This window comes from Aythya ferina, assembly GCF_964211825.1.
Source record: "Aythya ferina genome assembly, chromosome: 5".
NCBI lineage: Eukaryota > Metazoa > Chordata > Aves > Anseriformes > Anatidae > Aythya > Aythya ferina.
Window position 1 is genome coordinate 50,474,611 of NC_140301.1, and position 21,055 is coordinate 50,495,665.

At 41.5% G+C, this 21,055-nt stretch overlaps 2 protein-coding genes and 1 long non-coding RNA gene across 12 annotated transcripts in view; 2 read left to right on the forward strand and 1 right to left on the reverse strand.

Moving 5' to 3' along the window:
* Positions 1-1,011: 1,011 nt before the first annotated feature.
* On the reverse strand, positions 1,012-4,727 carry LOC311437105. Its single transcript, XR_014693296.1, has 2 exons — positions 4,452-4,727; positions 1,012-2,996 (listed from the first exon to the last, which is right to left on the reverse strand). It is a non-coding gene; the product is annotated as an uncharacterized lncRNA (long non-coding RNA).
* A 290-nt stretch (positions 4,728-5,017) lies between these two features.
* On the forward strand, positions 5,018-10,790 carry GLRX5 (glutaredoxin 5). The gene is made up of 2 exons (XM_084520690.1): positions 5,018-5,348; positions 8,720-10,790. The coding sequence occupies exons 1-2, from the start codon at positions 5,033-5,035 to the stop codon at positions 8,896-8,898; spliced, it is 495 nt and encodes a 164-aa protein (XP_084376816.1). The 5' UTR covers positions 5,018-5,032; the 3' UTR covers positions 8,899-10,790.
* Positions 10,791-12,391: 1,601 nt separating this feature from the next.
* TUNAR (transmembrane neural differentiation associated intracellular calcium regulator) overlaps positions 12,392-21,055 on the forward strand; it is a 165,240-nt gene continuing 156,576 nt past the window's right edge. For 6 of the 10 annotated variants that reach the window (XM_084520702.1, XM_084520699.1, XM_084520706.1 and 3 more), the window contains exon 1: positions 12,392-12,591. Coding sequence is in view for 1 of the 10 variants with exons in the window: in XM_084520693.1 (XP_084376819.1) it covers positions 12,457-12,591 (135 nt within the window). In the remaining 9 variants the exon portion in view is untranslated. Of the gene's footprint in view, positions 12,592-15,236; positions 15,742-21,055 lie in introns of those variants that run through there. The other 4 variants (XM_084520700.1, XM_084520696.1, XM_084520698.1 and 1 more) reach the window with 4 other exon arrangements.

Here is a 21,055-nt window from a genome sequence, read left to right on the forward strand (position 1 = left end):
CTATAATTCCATAGCTATGTCCAAGGAAGCTGCTAAACAGTGTGCCACTCGTGTTTAGCCCTTTCTGTCCTACTCCCCTCTAGCTTGTTCACGGAAGAACCTTTTTTTTTTTTTTTAAACCTAAAGCTCTTCTACTCCTGATTTTATCCTGCACTGCTCCAGCAGTACCACCATAAACCCTCTACTGGGGTTTATGGAAGCAGACCCCAGCCCAGTCCACAAAAAGAATTCAAAACCCAGGAACAATACCACAGTGGGAAAAAGTAAGCTTGGTTTAGTTTGCACATATACAAGGAACGTTCCCAGAACATCACATTGCAGGCAAACACGGGCAAGTTTCCAGGCACACTTCTTTCATAGAGTTCTCAGGGAAGTCTCAAACCCTCAAGTTCTGTACCACAGCTGTCTTCTGAGACTCACCATATTTATCATTTACCTCATCCAAGTTTAGGTTCTTTAGTAGAACAAAGAATTGTTCAACACCCACAAGAAATTTCAGTCAAAGTAATTCAAACTGACAAAAATTCAAATCCACATGGAGATGTACACAAGTGAGGGAGATTTTTTTCTTCAAGTAATAGTGGAACTAGATTTTTTATAATGCCATTGATCATATTGGTTCATTTTAGTTTCTCATTTAAGCCTCACTTTCTTCATTCCTGCAATGTCCCTTCTGCACTGCCACAAATGCATATAGCTGAAAAGTAGCCTCAGCATTTCCAGAGCTGAGAATTACCCTCAGTTACAGAAGTGAGCTTATTTATGCTACATCTAACAAAGTTACATTGCTAACAGTAACAACTGAAGACAAATGTTTAAACAAAAAACTTCCACACTCCTCAGAATTTAATACAGATTTGTCAAGCAAAGATTAAACAACAGCAATTCACATGATTTAGGCTCACAACACAGATTAGATTGCACTTTTGCAGTTTTTCAAAAGGGAAGTTATAAGAACTCTAATCTGTTAAAACATGTAAACACATTCCTAGGAAAAAAAAGACTGAAGGGTGTGTAACAAAAAACAAATCTTTATTGAAATACCATAGCACCAAGTTTACATTGCTAAGAAAAACATACTTGAGATTCTCTATAAGAATTCCATGCAAACTGCAGAGTTGCACACAAATGTGCTGACGTGTGCAAAACACTTACATTTTTATTTGGAGAAATTTCTCATACAGTTGAGATCCCCATGTGATGACAGTTTTGGTAGCATCTGTCCTCTCCCATAGAAAAGATCATTTACCCACTGCAGTTGAGAAATGTTTTTCTAACAGATACAACATTTTTTACAAGACAGAAAAGTACCTTGCTGTATTTTTTTAAACTTTGTATAGAAATATTTTGTATAGGAATTGAAAAGCAGAACAGATTTAATCACCCCAGGGGCAACAGGCATCCAGTTACTACAGCCTGCCACGTTAGTGAAGTAACTCAGTTGAGGACCTTGGGCATTCAGCCCCGACCTGCCAGAGCCCCCTCGTGGTCAGTAAATACACGCACATCAGAGCTTTCCTTGCCTCTCTGCAGCTGCACATTCTCAAATCAAACCAAGCCAACAAAAGCACTCCTATCATGGTAGCTATGCCATGAACATGCTCTAGGACTTTACTAGGGAACAAGAATTCCTTACAGGCAAAAGATGCCCTAGGGTTTTTCCCATGCTTATGAGAGACCAGAAGCCACTTCCAGCATTTTAAGTACATCACAATTTGTAAATCACATAGTTAAGCCTGATGCTCAGGGCCCAGGTCCCTGTTCTTCAACACTGGTCAAAAGTGAACACAAAGAACAGGAGATACATGTATTAGAATCCCAGTCTCTAGCTTTCTATTGCTCAATTCCAAAAGCAGACTTAACAGGAACTGACATATAATCTTCATAAAGAGATGATCCACACGGGCCCCTTCCAACTTGGGATGTTCTATGACTCTATCACTCCATGTCTAGCTTCAAGGTCTGCATTTAAGCTTGAACATTTTTAATTGTTAAATGCCAGGCTCAAACACTTTTGCTTTGATTACCTGCATGACTTCTCCCTGCTAAAGGCATTCTTACCTTGATCCAAATCAACTCAGATCACATAGATCATCCATTAAAACTGACGTATGTAACTTCATATATATTCTTTGCCTCTGTCAATCACGAAATGGACTGATAAAAGCTAATGCAAACACCCTCTTGGGAGTATCCTATGAATGCATAAGTATGATTCAATTATTCATCTAGTTCAGAAACAAATTTGCTTATAGGTCTATAGGTCTCTTGGTTAGATCCAGGACAAGTTAGATACACTTCAGATTCTAAAGTGTCCATTTCCCATGGAGCTTGAGTTTCTACAGGAAAAAAAACATAGTATTTCAACAGTTCTGCTGCTTGTTAATAATCAGGAACTGTTCACAGCTGCTTCTTCAGCATTCACAATTTAAGCATGCCACACAGATTTTAACTGTGCAGGCCAGAACTGTAAGTGCATTTTAAACATTCTTAATGCTCTCAGAATTTAGAGTATGTTAATGCTGCCAGATGCTGCCCTGATTGTATGCCTCAAATTATTTACCTGGCATGCAGAACAGGAGCTCAAACCATCCCAGTTAAAAAGCTTCAAAAGATAAAACCACTTAAGCAGAGCTCAACTATTTACACACATAAGGGGCTTCATTTCCAGCCCCTGCCACAAGTCAGGAAGACAAGTATCTACCTTGAACACGAAGAAAAAGCTCTCTAATAATATTTTTAGATGTGTGCTTGCATACTACATAAGCACATCAAACCACTGACTCATAACTACTGTTTTTGCTCAGCTGCAGAATGCCTGGAAGTCATCTTATTTGTGGCTGACCATTTAAGCCCTGCAGTTTGAATATCAACTCCTATTGCTCTTCTCAAAATGAGGTGATAATAGGTCTTCTAACAGGAAGATCAACAAAACATCAGGAGTCTCAAGGAAGTCCCATTAATATTTCTTCTGAACAGGTGATTTAAATCATTATCTGGAAAATATAAGAAATTTCACTTAGACCAACAGCAAACTGAACCAGATAACAAATAGTTATTTCTGTTAGTACAGAGTACACAGGCTAATTGTTCAAGTCTTATCAACAGTGAGAACTGTTTATTCCCTTACATGGTGCTGCATACTTTGCAATGTAAAAACATTTGACAGTATTAAATGTTTTCTTTAAAACACATTCTGTTAAGCTTAGTATTATCTCACATCATTACAACAAATAACTATGAGTTCAGGTACTTCTGTTTAACCAAGCACACAGACATTGCAGAAGCTTTTCAAAATTTATAGCAGTTTTTAAGTGTTCAGCAGAAATTGCTCTATTTGCTAAACAATATCAGACTGCAAAATTGCTCTTCCTGTTGATAGATCGATAATGACATGGGATGAGCCATTATCTCCGTGACAACAGAATGTGAGCTGTTAGAGGAACATTGCACATGTTGCTGCCACTACTCTTACAGGCATGCCTCGGCTTCCTCCCATCAGTGCTCTCTCTGCAAGCCTGGTCTGCCCAGAGTACCAGCAACCAAGGGCATCTCTTCGACTACAGAGGATTAAGCTGCAACTTATAACTGGCTATGTTATTCCCAGGGGAACATGTCCTCACAAAGTTTTATGACGCTTGAGTTTGATGTCCTTACACTACATTCCATTTATTAACCATCTGCTTGTAGAAACAGCTAAAATAGTATACAGGAATCCAGACAATATCAAGTTCCTTCAACTTATTTTTAATTGAAAGCTTTTAGTTAGCTTTAAGTATAGAAGAAGCTTTTTCTTTTCAATCAGTTTTTATTTAATTCCCTCTGAAATCTCCAGAAACGGAGTGGGTGGAGTGTTTCAGCTAGATTAAAAGTGTGAAAGTATATCACTAAGCATCTTACATTTAAGACTTAAGGCTCTGATTCTGTGTAGCATAACCATATGATAAAAATTTTTGTGGAATTTACTAGTTTTATCCAACTCACACTGAGATAGTAACCTATACATAGTAAACAACCCTTTTGTGTTTTATGCATTATGATTAACAGGCAAGTATTGACCTCTCTGTCTAGATCAGAAGAAAATAAGGTGGCTTCTTATGTGCTGCTGAAAAACATACTGCCATATATATAATATAGTTAGAGTATACAATGCTCATTTGCAGTACAATATGTGAACTTTGCCTTCAGATTCCTGTTAAGTATTTTTTCATAGCTACACACACATTTAAATGCTGCAGCAGTGTTCCATACAATGGAGGCACAGAAGTTACTTGGGAAACTCTTTTTCTTAATGCCTAAGAGTGGCCGTTAATATACCAAAAGCACAGATGCCAGATCCATAATGTAAATTAACGGGAAATTAAAGATACATTTAGGTCTGTTATTTGTGAGCCGTGCTACTTTCATTTTTCAGTAGCGAGGAAAGTTTCGCTATACCTTTTCCCACTTACCGCCCGGCCGCCGCCGCTGAACTCTTCTGCGCTCTGCTCCAAGCCCTCGGAAAGGCCTCAGGGCCTGCCCAGAGGCTCCTCGCAGACTGAGCTGCTGCCGGGCGCAGTCCCGCAGGCCTCCCGTAGCGCCCGAACCGGCCCCGAGCACCCGCGGCTCAAGCAGCACCATGCCCACCCCCCGCTCACATCCCGCCCACCGCCCGCACCGGAAGCAGAAGAAGACCCCCCCTTCCGCCCTACCCCTCTTAAAGCACCGCGCCGAGGGGAGCCTGGCCAATGGCGGCAGGGAGTAGGCGGGGTTAACCCTCTGGGCGCGGATTGACGGGTGATTCTACCAATGGAGCTGCAGCAGCGCTGTCCGCTCCACAAATAGCCAAACAGCGCTGGTGGGCGGGACAAAGCTAGCTGGAGCTTCACGCTACTGGCTGTCAGCGTTGATTGACAGCTATTAGGCCTATGAAAAGGCGTAGATTCCGTGCGACCTCTCCCTATCTCTACCAATCAGCAGGTAACGGTGACTCTAGGTCGGCGCAGCGGGGCAGGGGCGGGCAGTTGGCGCGGGCGGTGGGGGCAGAGGCAGGATGAGTGTCTCGCTGCGCGCCGGCCTGCGCCTGGCCGGGGGCGGCTGGGCTTCGCGGGGCTGGGCCGGGCGGCGGCGGCTGAGCCAGGCGGCGGCCGAGGGCGGCGGGGCCGAGGGAGGCGGCTCGGGGTCGGGCACGGGGTCGCGGGAGGCGGTGGAGCGGCTGGTGCGGGCGCACCCGGTGGTGGTGTTCATGAAGGGCAGCCCCGAGCAGCCCCTCTGCGGCTTCAGCAACGCCGTGGTACAGATCCTGCGGCTGCACGGCGTCGAGGACTACCGCGCCCACGACGTGCTGCAGGACCCCGACCTCCGCCAAGGTCAGCGGGGCAGGCCGCGGGGGGGGGGGGGGCTTTCAAGCTTTATTACGTGTTTAAACTTGTTTGTCTGAAGGTTTACTAAAGCTATTTAAAAAGGAGAAAAATTAATCTTAAGTTCTACCGAAACAAACTCAAACCTTGGAAGTTAAGCCATGTGTGTTTCTCTTGCTTCCATGAGCCCTCAGGCAGTGCTTTTGTCAGTGTGAATTTATTGGGATTTGTGTGCACAACCAGCTCTGTTTATTAGCGGGGCTGCAGCTGGGCCTGGCTTGTTGTGTGGTGAGGTGAGTGCCAGAGCCAGCAGCAGGGATGGACCTTGATGTGAGCAGTTAGGGAAGGACATGTTGATCCCAGGGCTGGTGGGCTGTTACCTTGCTTCACTTACATTACCTGCTGCACCCTAACCGGCCAGCCTATGCTTGTTTCTGTGGCTGGTGGCCTCTGACAGGAGAGGGCTGGGCTGCTGGAAGCTGTAGTTTGGTGGGTTGCCAAATGTGATCCAACAGCAACTGTCTGAAGGCTGTCTTCATCTCTCCTGGCCTCAGGTGCTGAAAAGTCAGATACCCTGCATGTCACACTTTCCTGAGCAAGGAGAATATGGCATGTGAGCTGGTCACCAGCTATGCACTTAGCTGAGGATAACGTAAATGTTTGTGTATATTCCTGTTCACAGCACTGGTACTAAGAGTTGGCTGCTAGCAGAGATGGTGCTTCAGGCGTATTTGAAGTGCTGGTTGGTTTTCCTGGACCTAGTGGAATGTGGTATTTTGAGGTTGATATAATTCAGCTGAACTATAACCGACCTTGCTGAAGCTTGCTCTTTGCTATAATAGGGCAAGCTGTAAAAACAGCTCCATACCCTTACTTTTCACCTAAAAGCACTGTCAGTTCTGTAAAACTAGTTACTAGTGCTGCTGTTAAGTGATTTATTTACCTAAATGCAAGCTGAGGATATGTTTCTCTGACACAAATCCTTCATTACCAAAGCTGCTTTAATGTTCTCTCTTGGGCGGCGATTCCACAGCAATTCAGGGTTCTCTGAGTTGTTTCTGCCATAAGTGATCCTACTCTCAGCTGATACACGTGGTTGGGCTGGTTCAGATCTCTAAGGTGGTAGAGAAGTTTGGGATTATGTACTGGGAAAGTGGTGGTTTAAACCAGTTAGAACTGCTGTAGTTCACTCTCAGATTATACGTTACCTAAGTACTAGATTCTGCCATGAGGATGGTCTTGATCTTTCCTCTCACCCTTGGGCTAACTCTTCCCCAGCCATGCTTGCACCAGTGCTAATGATGTCCATGAAAATGTATTGCTTTTCTGGAGAGAGTGTGGTAGGAGTGAGACTGGTTGCTTGAATCATCTCCCTGATGTGGTTCCTTGCTCATTAGTGCTACTGCTGGCAAGAGAGGCTGAGATACAGCCACTGGAGTTGGGGAAATAGAGGGGGAGTGCTCTTGGTACCCCTTTCAGTAGTAGTTTGCACAGGTTGTGGCTTCACAGTCACCTTATGATGTGCTAGTTCAGCTGTCAAGCTTTTAACTGGAGTAATGTTTTACAGAAGTGTTTGAAAAGAGAAGCCTGCAGCTTCTGAAGTGGAGAGGGAAGCCGTAACCTCCAGGGAATGGGAAGGAAGCTCCTTGCAGTGTCTGTGCTGCTGAAGGGTTCATCGCCAAAGTGCATCCTCAGTGCAGCAGGCATAGACCAGGTTGACTTGCGTTAATGCTACTGAAGTAGTTTTGGTAAATGTCACGTTGAACTAAGGGTTTATTTAACAGATCCAGTTTGTAATCTGGTCGAGCTCCAGCACGCAGACAGTTAAAGCAGCTTGTCTCATATGTGAAGGGCAGCACACAGGGCAGTCCAGTTAGACTGTGTTCATGTTTTTATCTGTAGTCGAGTAGAGCCTTGAAAGTGCTATCAGTGCCTGGTCCTTGAAGAAAATATTTCTGTAAAAGAATAATGTTACCCTGGAGTGTTTATTAGCAGTAGACTTATTATGTAGTGCCCTTGGTTCTCAATTCATGTTTAGCATTACAATATCTTAACAGAAACAAACCTTGTTTCATATCTACAGTGGCTCTTTTGAGAAGGGTTATCCCTGAGTGTGACTTTGTCTTGGGACTCAGTTCTTTATTGCAGCTGTTATGGGTTAAAAGGTTTTTAGGGTAAAAAGATTTGGGGGATAGTTTGAGCACTTTGGAGTGCTCAAAGGCCAAGGAATGTTTGAGAGAAGTACTACTTTTCTTGAACATTGAAACACAAGTTCACACCAAAACTTCCAACTTCTGCAAACTGTATCTGAACAAACAAGAAAGGTATTTGTGAAGTGCTAAGGAAGAAGTTATAGGTGGTGATGCCAGAGATCGGGTTAGATGGTTATAGATTAGCTGATTCCTTTTGCCATTGATATGCCAAACTTGCTATTTGGGGCTTTTTAAGCATTAGATGTCCATGCACAAAATATTAAGTCAAAATAAAATCTTTTAGCTGATTTTGCACTTTATAGTTAGGGACACTTTGTCATAGCAAATATTTTTCTAGATTACTGTTATTTTTTTAGAATGCTTATGTTACCATCTTTTTAATCTTTTATGAAATGGTGCCTTTGTGTAAAAGGTTGTTTTAAAAGTGGCAAACTAGGTATCCTGATTCTTCTGTATATTTTTTCCTGATGTCTTTCAGTACAATTTGGGATTTGATTTATATCATCTGATCAGTTAATATGTTTGGATGACTGTCTTTTATGAAGTATGGTTTTTAACTTCAGTTCTGTACTTCATAACTGTGACTGTAGCTAGCTCGGTTTGATATAGTGAGTTCTGAGAGACTTCAACCTTTGTGCCCCTCCCTTGGGCTGTAAGGTCTGGCACTGCAAGATAAAGCAATTTAAAATTTCTTAGGCTTCCAGAGGAGTGAATGCATCTTATTACTGCAATTTAAATTATAGCTGTATGAATTCAGTAAAACATGAAATGTTTTAAAGTTCCTTAGAGAAATGTAAAAGGTAAAGGGATATAAACATTTCTCAGTGGTTTTCAAGATTTCCCACCTCTTTGATTGAATGAAAACAGTACTGCTTGTTTCCTGGGTGGGAAGGGAGACACTATGTTTTTCCAGCATGTTTGAAGTCGCTGTAGGAGCTGACTTCATATCTTTCAACCCATGTCTAGAGTTGGAATGGGAACAAAAGCTAAATTTAACATAGTTTTTCTTTTAGCATTACTGTTACTTATATGAGTTACTGCCACAGTGGGGAAGAAATGAAAATATTAATAGTTCTGTCAGCTTGAAGCAATTGTATTCCGTTTAAAATTCCATTGTATTTAGAGGGAGAGGGGAAACATTTAACACCTTTGTTTTTCTTTATGCAGGAATAAAAAACTACTCAAACTGGCCCACCATCCCACAAGTGTACCTCAATGGTGAATTCGTTGGTGGCTGTGATATACTCCTCCAGATGCATCAGAATGGAGATCTTGTAGAAGAGCTGAAGAAGTTAGGAATCCGCTCAGCACTTCTGGATGCAGAAAAAGACCAAGACAAAAAGTAAAACAAGCAAAAAAAGATGCTGTGATAGGAATAAGGAAAATCTTCAATAAGAACTTGTTACCAGTAAAGCCTTATGTACTTCAGCTCAAAGAAGGCATCTTCTTTGGCATTTTTTCACTAAGGCATCTTTTCACTAAGATTTATCAGTGGCTGTCTCTTAGCTCATGGTAAATGTAGTGATCTCAGTATTTTGGTTTATGGATATTGTTGTGAAAGTGAGTATAACCACTGCACTGTAAAGCATACATTTGTGGAAATCGTGTTTAAAAACAAGTACACTTCTGAAAACATTCTCTTGATTGAGGGCAGGAGTAAACCAAAAGAATTAATAATTTTTATGAATTCTGAGTTTGTTTCTTTGTTCTTTGTTACATGAATCTATGCAAACAGTGTTTGCATTTCCTTGTTCCTTTAAAAGAGAAGTGCGAAGTAGTAGTGCATCTTCTTTTGTATAACTCCTGATAAGACTTCCTGAGAGCTTGTAAAATTTATCTCATATGATATAGGAGAAAACAGTCTTCAAATAATATAGAAGAAAAGATGATATGAGAGTGCATGAAATATACTTTTATTCTAAAGGGTAAAAATAAACACACTAGTATGAATACATGTATAATGGTCATTATTACTTTGTAACTTTGTTAGCTTTTAAAGGGTTGCTAAGAATTGTGCCTAAAAATTTTATAAAAAACATTTTCTACCTCTTGTGAAATGGCTTTCCCCCCTGGTTATTTGTGTATTGGAGTTCTTCTGTGTCACAGCAAAAATGTGGGAATTTTTTTTAAGACTTCAGTATTCTAGCTTACATCATTACAGCAGAATACTTTAGTAACTACTGCAGTATTTGGTAGTTACTAAGTTATCTTTTTAGATTTGTTGTAATTCCAAGTGTTCCCTCTGGAGTATTGTTCTTCAGGGAATATGGTCTTCAAACATAGGATAAACAGGCAAAATGTTTTATGGAGATCAGATAAAAAGTGCAGCAGAAACGCTACTTGAATAGATAAGTATTTGTTGGAAGCTCTCTGAAGTCTTCATATAACTGTATAACCCTGTAGTAAAAAAAGTAAAAAAAAAAAAAAGTAAAAAATTGTCATAAGTAAAAAGAAATTGTCTTAAACAGTGTAGCTTCATCTGTACAGCAATACTGCTAAGGTTAAACAAAGCTTTAAAATAATAAAATGCAAAATAAAATTTACTTTAAAATAGTAAAATGCAATTTACTTTTCTTAATACAGAGCAGTAAATGGTTTGCATGTGAATTAGGCAAGTGATTGGAAAAACTATTATCTAGATTGTCTCCAATAATTCTTTTTTATTTTAAGTGACTAGTGAAGCTGGTACTGCTTTTGATGTGAAACCTAAAATGCAAGTAAGGAAAAACTATCAGTGGAGGTGGTTTAGACTGGAACTGTTAGATGAGATTTAATGCAAGTTCCAGTTTTCTCTTGTTCACTTGAGCAAGCAGTCTAGTAGGCAAACTATACTTGTCCAGCCTTCACAGAAATTTTGAAATGTGCTGGTTGCAGTAAATGCTCTGTATAGTGCAGTCACTGTCTCCTGGATTAAATGCAGCGTGTATGTTCTCTGTGTATTCTCTTGTTTATGAAAAAGCTGCTCAGCTCCAGTACCAGTAGAACTGACTTGAGAATGAACTCTGATTATGAATAACCTATGCTCAGAGGCAGTCATTTGTGATTGTTAGTTATGTGTATGAGTGCAACAGTTTTTTTGTTCATACACAGTATCACATTCATGAAATGCAAATCTCAAATTCAGCTTTATGTCTCTTGGAAATCTGGTTAAATGAGCTTTCTTACAGCTAATCTTTCATGTTTTTTTTGGCCATTCTGAATGTAAAATAAGGTTTGGAAAAATAAATGAATTTCAAAAGCTTCTGTTTTTTCATGTCAAAAGACCAAATGAAATGGACATACACTGTAGACAAATAATAAGGTAACTTGAAGAAAAACCACTTATTTTCTACTTCAATGTTTAATTATTAGTCTGGCTACTAAATCTATTCAAAAAAAAAAAAAAAAGGACCCCCCCCAGTCTGGTGTTTTGTGGAGCTTTGTTCTTTATTATTCTGTGAAAGTTCAATATTTCCAGTATTCTCTGCTACTAGTTTAAGATAAAGGTAATTCTAGCTTTGTCAGGTCTTCTTTCTCCTCTGAAGAGCATTTCCCCTCCTATCCCCCACAGGCTCCTGCTGTTACTGAAATTATGAATAGTTTTTCTTCTCCCTTTTTTGTTCTTAATTACTCAGTTTAAAATTTGTATAATGTGCTGTTTATATCAATCCTTTGCTTAATTAGCATGTCTTGTAATTAGCAAGTAGAAGGAAGAGCAATGCCAAAATGTGTGTGTAACAAAGCCATAGGAGTAGGTACATAAAATATGGCTTCTGCCTGCATTCCTCTATGTGCCAGGCTCTGTGTGCATGAGCACTTTTGACATGTTGCATCTTATCTATGTAAATATTCATGTTAATCCCATTGCAATAAAAAAATCAACATCAGTAAAGCTTCAGATGCTCACAAAGACACTTATTTTGGGAGTTGATTGAGAATTTCCCCTCACAAGCTAGTTCTCAGGTAGATCGTTTTAGAAAATTGGCGCTAGTTTGTTCTCTGCTTAATCAGATGATGATTTCAATCAGTGGGTGCCCTAAGCTTGTAGTGGGGGGGGGGTCTTGTGCATGAGGAGTTCACAGCTGGGAGGATGTGATGGTGACTTCCCTACAGGAGGAGTGATTCCTCACAGGAGGCAGCAACTGGCAGGGCACCACTGGGCATCACTGCTTGTGCTTCCCTGATTGTGGAAGAGGTGATAGTGCTCAGGAGCATGTCTTGGGAAGGCTGGCTGGGAAGTTACTGAGAAGACAGCTGAGAGCAGGCAGGGTGCTGACCTTGCCATCTGTCTCTGGTGAAGAAAAGCAAGTCTGTGTTTTCCTGAGGTTGCCAATGTATGACTGCATCTCAGCACAGCAGGCATCAAGGTGTGAACGAGCATAGCCACCTGAATGGTGTCTCCTGATCAAGGTAGGTCATACTGAGCTGCCAGCTCTAGCAACACCCCGTGAGCCCCATTACTTCTCTCTCCTGTGTCATACCAGGTGGGTGTCCTGGCTGAGTGCTCCTCAAGTGAGATGCTTGTGGACCCAGTTTGGCTGTGTTGAGCTACTGAGGGCTTGTGATGAGATGGATGCATGTAAACCATTATTATCATTCTATTAGTATGGGACTGTAGTATGAATGATTGATGTGCTGGAGTTCTCTACTATGATTGTAATTGCTTGTATGGTCCTCTGAGGATGCCTGTGATACTGCTGTTGGGGTAAAAGGCTGAGCTAAGTGAACCAAGCTGTTCACCAGATCATTAATTAAGGTAATCCTTTGCATCTTGTAACACTTCTCACCTGCTGCATATACAGCAAGGTGGTTTGATTAAAGCAAATGAGAACAGTTATATAAAACAAGCAGTCTGATTTCAGAAAGGTTAGGCCTCCACCAAAGAGGAGTGGGTTTCTTTGCTCTTGTTGAACTGGTAGGGGCAGATGGAAGCAAGTTACAGATGTTATTTTATTACCTTGCTAATTTTTATTTGGAAGAACTCAAATCAGTTAAGCCAAGAGTTGTTTCCCAGAGAAAACAAGCTGCTACTGGCTCCCAACACCCTAATGGGTTACGTGGTAAGCAAATTTTCTGGCATCAGTGTCCTTTTCCTTGCTTTAACAGTGTGGTCAATGTTTTGTGTTTCATGTCTGTCATGAAAAGAGAAGTGTAAAATGTCCTGAGGTGTTCAAAGTGCCTTTATTTGGGTCTGTTAATACAGAGCCTTATTTTCTCAGTGTATTCTTCAGAAAGGTGGGCTAGAAATAACTTTTTTTTTTTTTTTTTTTTTTTTTTTTTTTTAACTCCCCAGGAGACTGTTAATGATAACAAAGTGCATAGAAAAAGTGTGGGAATGTGAAATCAGAGAATCATAGTAAGGGAAACCTCTCCCAAACTGGCACTATTAATCCAGTCAAGGCCTTTTCAGTGCCGGCATCTAAGAATGGTAATATTAAAATGTAAACCTGGCAGGCTGAACAGTAAATCCTTGTCTAATCTGGTTTGTGTCCTTACCCCCAACCTCCCTCCCCACCCCCCAGGAGAAAAACAGATCTCCTTACAACAGGTTTTTCAACATTCATAATACAGGACTATGTAAGCAAAAAATGCTCACCTATTACAAGACAGGCAGCACTTGTTAATGTCTCTGTAAGCAAAGGTGGAAAGACAATGAGTTAAAGAGGGTTTGAAGTTTTGGAATTTTTTATAGTGCTGTCTGGTGAGTCAAGCTTGCTTTTTTTGTGCGTTACATCTTTTTGCTGGGAGGCTGCTTATTCCATTGAACAGCGCTGTCTTAGTGCACCGAGATCTCTTACGTGGCGTGTTCCTGGCTACAGAAGCTGCTAATTGATTTAACTGCTTGGGGCCTATCCCCATATATCATTTATGGAAAACAGATTTTAGTTAGAAAAAAAGGATTGAGGTAGTGAAGGGTTCAGTTTCTATTTTCAATAATTTGCCTTGAAAGGTATATACAAAAATTCGCATTGTAGTTTCAGGCTTTATTTGATTTAAGCTAAAATAAAAACAAGATTTGCATTGTTGGCACAGAACCTGTGCTGTTTTGCCTGTGTGTGTAATTTCCAGGTAGTCTTTACTGCTTTTTTAAAAATGTTTCTTCTTGGAAAACATCTGAGTTCTTGTACTAGAAGTATCAAAAACAGAAGTATGAATTTATTCCCTAATTGATTTATGATTGGGGGAAGATCTTTGGATTTATAAACTCTGCCTTACTGTCTAGCTTCTCACAAGTGTCTAGTTTCCCTGGAGGTAAGGGAGTTGGCTAGGAGCAAAGGCAGTTTTGGTTAGAAAGACCATTCTGTTGTATAAAACTTGTAGGGTGTGACTGAGAAGAAAGGTGTGGTGTTGTATATAAAGAGCAAAATTCATGTCTTCCTGGTTTTGAAGATTTGAAGTTTTTTTCTCATTGATCAGACACCAAAAATGCTTGCAGGATTGCTACTGACTTGTGCTCCCCTATAAAGAGGAAAGAAAACCTCGTAAAGGCAAATTTTCCCCCTCAAATATTGGAATGGTTTAAGGCCTTTCAAATCAGAGTATAGTAAATAAACACACTAGACTTCTTTAAAGACAGAGGGAGTCACTTGAAACTTGTTTCTCTAACATTTGAAATATGTGCCATAACTTCTAAAGTATTTTGTGTAACTGAAATACATGCAGGTGATGATGATTTATGGGGCCTAAGAAGAATCCAAGGGCAGAGTTCAATACTCATATTGAAATAGCTTTGTAAATTAAATAAGTTAACCGTAACAAGTCATGGAAGGGTCATTTTTTTGCATAGTTGCAATTGTTCTACACAAAAAAAAACACAACACATGAGACTTCTCCTGCACATACACTGAGACACTGGTATGTATGTTTTTGTAGTTAGACTTCTTTCTAATGTGAAGCTTGCACATAGGGGACTGATTGACTATTTTATAAAGATGAATAAAATGTCAAATAAAATCCTTTAAAATTTTACTTGACATTTCATGGTAAATTGAGTCAGAAAGGCTTTGGAGGAGGATTGAATTAGGAAGAATCATTGAATTACACTTTTTACTTGTTATATAATCCCATTCTTCAAAGCCCAAAGGATTCTTACATGCAATTTAGCCTCAGAGCAGTGAAGTAGGGCACTCAAATGTTCATTTAACAGGCCATTATAAGCTGCAGTACAGAGAAGTGATTTGCTAGTCATACTATGATAGCTACAAAGCTGAGAATAAAATTTTGGAGTCTTTTGTCCTAAATCTATGATCTAGCGAGTGAAAATGCATGTTATTAAAGGGTATATTAACAAGCGTTTTAGAGCTTTCATGTCAAATCCACACTACAATATGTATTTTTGAAATACTACTTGTTAGCCAAGTTCTCCTGGTTGAACGGTAATACTATGAAACCCAATGTTTCAGGTCTTACCCACTATTTCATTTGTCTGAAATCTAAATAGCTTTTCAAGTAATTCTATTTTATTTATTTATTTATTTTCCTTAAAGCAAATGTAAGTAACATTTGACAAATGGCATGTCTTGATTACTGCAAAGAGAACGTGGTCCCCACAGACTGGGTACATGTTTAGACCTTCAAAGCTTAGAGGAGACCACTTTTAGGGCTAGTTTTCAGGAACACCTGGTGCTGGTGGTTTAAGGAGAGGCAGGGTTTGGGATGTGCTCTCCTGCAGCGCTCTGTGCGTTGAAGAACCCGGCTCTGGGCTGGGCTCCCATCAGCCGAGCACCGAGGCCACCCAGGAGATGGTGCTCTTGAACCAGCAAACGGCGCAGCCCTGACCCAGAAGCATCCTTCAACGCAGCCCTCCCTGTTTTCTTTTTGTGTTGCACGTTATTCTTTGGGATTCCCGTTTTCTTTGGGGAGAAGAATGCGCTGGTGTTGAGCCCGGAGTGTACTCCCCTCCAATCCATAATGCGATTCCCAGGCAGGTGATCCTATGCCCGCATCTGAAATGACGCTGGTGCTCGAAGGAGGCGTTTTTTCCCTGGACTGCGTGGCTGGCAAGATGCTAGAGCCGAGCAGGGAGCAGCTTCGTGGCTGATTGCCCTAACCAGAGCCTGGGACGTGCTGCACCCAAGCCAAACATCTGCTGGGTGCCGGCTCCATCGCTACCAAGGGTGGTGAGCAGCAAGACTGGGTGCAGGGGCTCCCCACGGCCTCCCTGCCATCCCACGGGACAGCCTGTTCCTGCAGACACGTGTCTTGTAAAGGTAAGGGTGGCTCTGTTTTGGCAAGGACCCAGGTAGGGGGATGTGGTGCCATTTGGCTGCTGACTGCCTCTGACGCGTGATGTGCATGGGGACACGAGGGGCTGAGCTGCTGCCAATGCCACGCGGGGGTGCTCAGCTGTGGAGCTCACCCTCCCACCCAGGCTGGTGAGGTGGGAAGAGGGGATTTGGATGGTCTGTTGAGCCCAGAGTGGCAAGAGGTCAGGTGGTTGCGGTGGAGTTTTCTGTTGATTTGCCGTCCTCTCATTGCGTCCAGAAGCTTTGGATTTGGCCAGAAAAGACCAGAAGGAGCTGGATGAGAGCAGCGGTGGTCACTGGGCCTTGGCAGAATATTTAATAGAAAAGTTCAGTCAAAGCCTCTTCCCCCACTAGAGGAGGGCAGGGTCTCCATTTTCTTTTTTGCATATGTAGCCATTGGCTGGGGTTTCATGCAGCATAAATCCACCAAGACTTCTACCTGTTTTCTGTCTGGAGTTACCAAAAACAGGTCTCTGTGCATTCAGGCAGGCAGCAAGCTGGCTGCTGGTATGTGTATGGTTTATGAAGCCTGGCTAAATGCTGCTGTGTCCTGCTACAACAGCATTTTGAGTTTGCTGCACCCACAGCTTCATGGCTGAAGGGAGCATGATGATAGAGGAGGATCATGCCACCTGTGTGGAATGGCTGCCCCAATGGGGAGTATAGGCTGGGGTGTGAGGATTACCTGTCATCTCCTCTTGCTAAATTGTTAACAACAATTCAGTGTTTGGCTTTAGCAGTGGCAGGCAGAGCAGTGTTAATTCTCATTGTCTTTTCCATGGAGTTAGGCTGATTTCTTTTTTTTTTCAACCACTTGCTAATAATAAATGATTTAAAGCTCTGCTGACACATCTTGGTCTCTTGCTGCCTGAGTGATCATTTGGCAACTTGTGGAGGGGGAGCTGGGCAGGGGTGTGGTGGGCAGGCTCTCATGCCCAGCAGTAATGAGGTATGGCAGCAGCAGGGAACCAAAAGAAAACTATAAAGAAGCATCTACCCATTTAGGAATAAGCATAACAGAAATAAAGTAGGCTGAAGCAAGTCTGATCAGACACCTTTACTTTTCATGTGGGCTTGAGGTACAGTTCAGCATGCTTTGCTGAAGAGCTGTCAAGTTTTATGGCTGGGACTGGGTGTTGCTCAAGACCAGGCCTTAGGATTGAGTGCAGGAGAGGGTCCAGGCCTCAGACCACAGCTTTAGCTCTATCAACATGGTCCTGTGTATCTCTATGTCAGAAAAATAACCTCTTCCTATGTATTACAGGGGTGTCTTGGCAGGAACTAGGCTGTAACAAATTTTGTTTTGGGGACTGTGCATCTTGCACTAAACTCTCTTGGATAAAATAAAGCACTGAGGATCAGCACAGTGACTCAAACCTAGGTGACCTCTCTACTCTGAGACTCCAAATCATCAAGCTATAATGTTTCACCCCAGAAACATTGCCATTCTTCCTGATCCAGGAACCCTGCTCCAACAAGAAGGGAGATTGTGTGCCCTCTTTCCTGGTGTTTGGGTGCTTCCTGCATAGTGGGCAATGCTGGCTTGGTCTCCCTCATGTGCAGCCTCTCCATGTCTAGAAGCAAGTAAGGCAGCTTCCATCACCGGCTTGTTGCTGGTGTGGGTTACGTGCTCCAGATCTGCCTAGTTGTTGGTTTTGGCAGATCTAAGAAAGGTGTAGGTGACTGTCTAGTCAGCCCGGATCAGTGTCATAAGTAGATATGAGATTTCAGATGAAAGTTCCCTTTTTAGGTGCTTAAATACTGACATCCTGAATTTTTTGGTCCTCGATCTTAAGCAGTGTGCAGGAAGGAATTCAAGACAAAATTGTATTTGAAGCTGCTAGCAGTCGTATTAACATAATATGGTCCAGTAACTCAGTGAGAGATAAGGCACTGAAAAGTGATGGTGAAATTTGAACTTCAGAATATTAATATTTTGATAATGTTGACAGGGTTTCTCAAGAAAGATCCTGATGGAAGAAAAGTACTAGAAGAAAAACCCTTAAAGATGCCATGAATTGAACTTAAGAACAACAATAGAGTCTGGAGGGCACATACATTGCTAACAAAAAATAATACTAGGCAGGCAAGGAGTAAACCAGTACTGCTGAATGACAGGCTTGAGAGATTTTGTTGTTGTTTCTCTCTTTTCTTTTTTTTTTTTTTTTTTTTTTTGTCTGATGGGAATCCTTTCAAATTTGAAAACGTAAGCTTAGATTTCCTATACATCGGTGCATTAATTAGCGTAAATACTAGATGAGGGAATTAAAAGGAAATACAAGTACACTGCAAACTGCTAGAGGTATGAAATAAAAATGCTTTAGGTTTATTATTCTGTCAAGTGATAATTAATTAGTAGTTCAGAAACTGGATCACTGAAGATTAAAGATAGAAATTAAAGAAGATAAAGACATTGCTGAGAATCTAAATGATTTCTTTGCATCAATCTCCAGCGCAGAGAATATTAGAGCCATTCCTACTGGGACTTGCTCTTTTCCAGTAATCAGGATGTGTCAGAAGAAGAGTTGGAACAAATCAATAATTTAAGAAGCAGTAAGTCACCAGCTCCAGATGGTACTTTGAAGAGTTCTGGAGGAACACAGTATGAAATAGCTGATCTTTTGCAAAAAACATGCCCTCCCTAATAAAAATAGCTATCCTGTTGGAGGAGTGGGAGGTAACAATTACACCTGTGGTTACAATCAAGATTGAGATAATCTGAGGAAGCATACCCTCTTTACCCAGCCATACATTTGTACTTTATAAACTGGATGAAAAGAGTGTGGGAAGTGGGGAAAAAAACAGTAAAAGAAAAGGGAAGATGTTAACATGTTAGGATCTAAAGAGAAATATTTCTGTAAATTAAAATTGTGCCTCACCCATTATCTATTATAATTTCAATCGGTCTAATCTAGTTATGGACATGAAAGAAGCAATTGTTGAGGAGCATCAGGTACTGTGGCTACTCTGCAAGATGTCAAGGTGCTTGGGGATTGCAACCCCCCAGGCTGGGTGGCAGCACTGGGTGATGGCCCTTCCTGCAGGTAGCACCAACACAGCAGCTTTTTGGTGAACAAATGCATGGGGAAAGAAAAACTTCAACAAAACAATCATCTCCAATTTGTTGGGTAAAGCCTGAGTCTGGTCACTGAATCCTCCTTACCTCTGTCAGTTGCACCTGATGGAAGTGTGTGTGTATATATATACATGTATTTAAAGACAGATTCAATTAGCTGTGTAAAAGGAGGAATTTGGTGCTAGGGAAGCAAAAAATGAACATGTCAAAATAACTTCAGGGAAAAAAAGATGAGAGACAAAATACAATGACTTCCAAATTCCAGACATGAATGAATTAAATAAGTTTTAATGTCAAGGCTTTGTAACAGTACCCTCATGTTTACAAGGAATGATTGGGTTGAACTGAGAGGAAAATATCATCAGAATTCATACATTTACCCTTAACCACATGTGTTGTTCTTTTTTTATATTTTAATTTTATGCAATTTGTGATGATCCGTGGCCTCCTCACTGTGTTCTTAGATTCCATACACTGGTGTAAAAGCACCCTCCTACTTTCATGCTGTCAGAGAAGGTTGACTAACTGCCCATGTTACCTGGGGGGGGGGGGGGGGGAAGCAAGTTAGTGGAAAACAAGCATCTTTTTACAATATAGAAATGATGCTTTTACTGCATGATAGAATGGTTTAGGTTGGAAGAGACCTTAAAGATTGTCCAGTCCCGGCCTCATGATGGCAGAACAGAAGGGGACAACCACCTCCTTCAACCTGCTGGCTCTGCCTGTAGGATGGGATGTTTTTCTGCTGTCTTTTTCTGCTGTGGTTCCTACCTGTCCCTCCAACAGGATAGATCACAGGACTGTTATGTCCTTGTTTTTAATTCTTGTCCTTTGCTTTTGCCCATGTGAGTTCTTCTATTTCTTCCGATTTCTGTTTCCATGTATCCCTCCTGTGCTCATAGGATCTCTCCTTCCTTTCCTCCCTGTCCCAGTGTGTGAAGCTGCTGCTGCTGCCCCCCATAGCACTGCCAGCTCACAGCTGTACTGACTCTGGTGTAGACCCAGAGTCAATCCGGACAGCACTGCTAATTAGAAGGCATAGGATGATATGCCTTGCTTTTGAGATCTGTGCATCTCGATGTGTGCTCTGTCATTTGGGAAATTATCACAGAATCACAGAATCACAGAATTTTCTAGGTTGGAAGAGACCTCAAGGTCATCGAGTCCAACCTCCAACCTAACGCTAACAGCCCTCCACTAAACCATATCCCTAAGCTCTACATCTAAACGTCTTTTGAAGACTTCCAAGGATGGTGACTCCACCACTTCCCTGGGCAGCCTGTTCCAGTGGATTGATTTATGATTTATGATTTTATGATTTATGATTTATAGTAACACTAAATGATACATACAAAAAAAAAAATAAAAAATGGATTTACAGGCTTCTGGAATAGCCCCGCTGCTTTCTCTGCTCTGTTCTGTACAATTATTTTCACATCAGTAGGCTCCAATCTACAGCATTTCTAGTGTTTCAATGGGCATTTGGTAGGGAACAGCATCAGCCACAAGATGCCAGGAGAAGCATTATATTTATAGGTGATAAACTAGGCTGTAGATTTTAAGAAGTATGTGTTTCACCCTTTCATTTAAATTTTCTGTGCAGAGTCACAGAAGGGAGGAAAGGATGGTGCAGAGGTGCTCAGAACACCTTTAAATTAGCTAATTTAGATGCAAGATCAGTCTAGCCATGGTAGCACAGAGCAGAGCTGGCTGATTCACTCAGCCTCCCAAGTCCTGAGGGTCCTGCTGCTCAGCTGTTCCAGGGCTCTTCTGTTGGAAAAGTCTCCCCTCTGTTACCACAGGATGCTGGGGCTGGTGTTGTCACACAGTAATTCAGCTGCTTGGCACAGCAGTTGGAAAAGGTGCAGGCTTGTGAGCTTTTTCCGGATTCAAGATCTGCAGTAGAGTTAAATTGCTAACCCTTCAGGCTTGTTAGGTTTGGGTCACTCCTTTCCATTTATGAAACACTCATAACTGTCATGAGCTTGAGAGAACTAAAACCTTGCAAATATCATGATCTGCTTGTGCATCAATACCATCATCTAATGCTATTCTCGAGCTGGTTTACATGTTCAAGTTTCAGATGAACCTGCAGTCATCTTGTTCCCTCTGCATCAGCAAAACGACAGGTAGCTCTGACATCTCTGCCCACAGCCAAAACTGCTCTGGGCTGGGTAACACAATAAGGTGTCAGAAATTGCG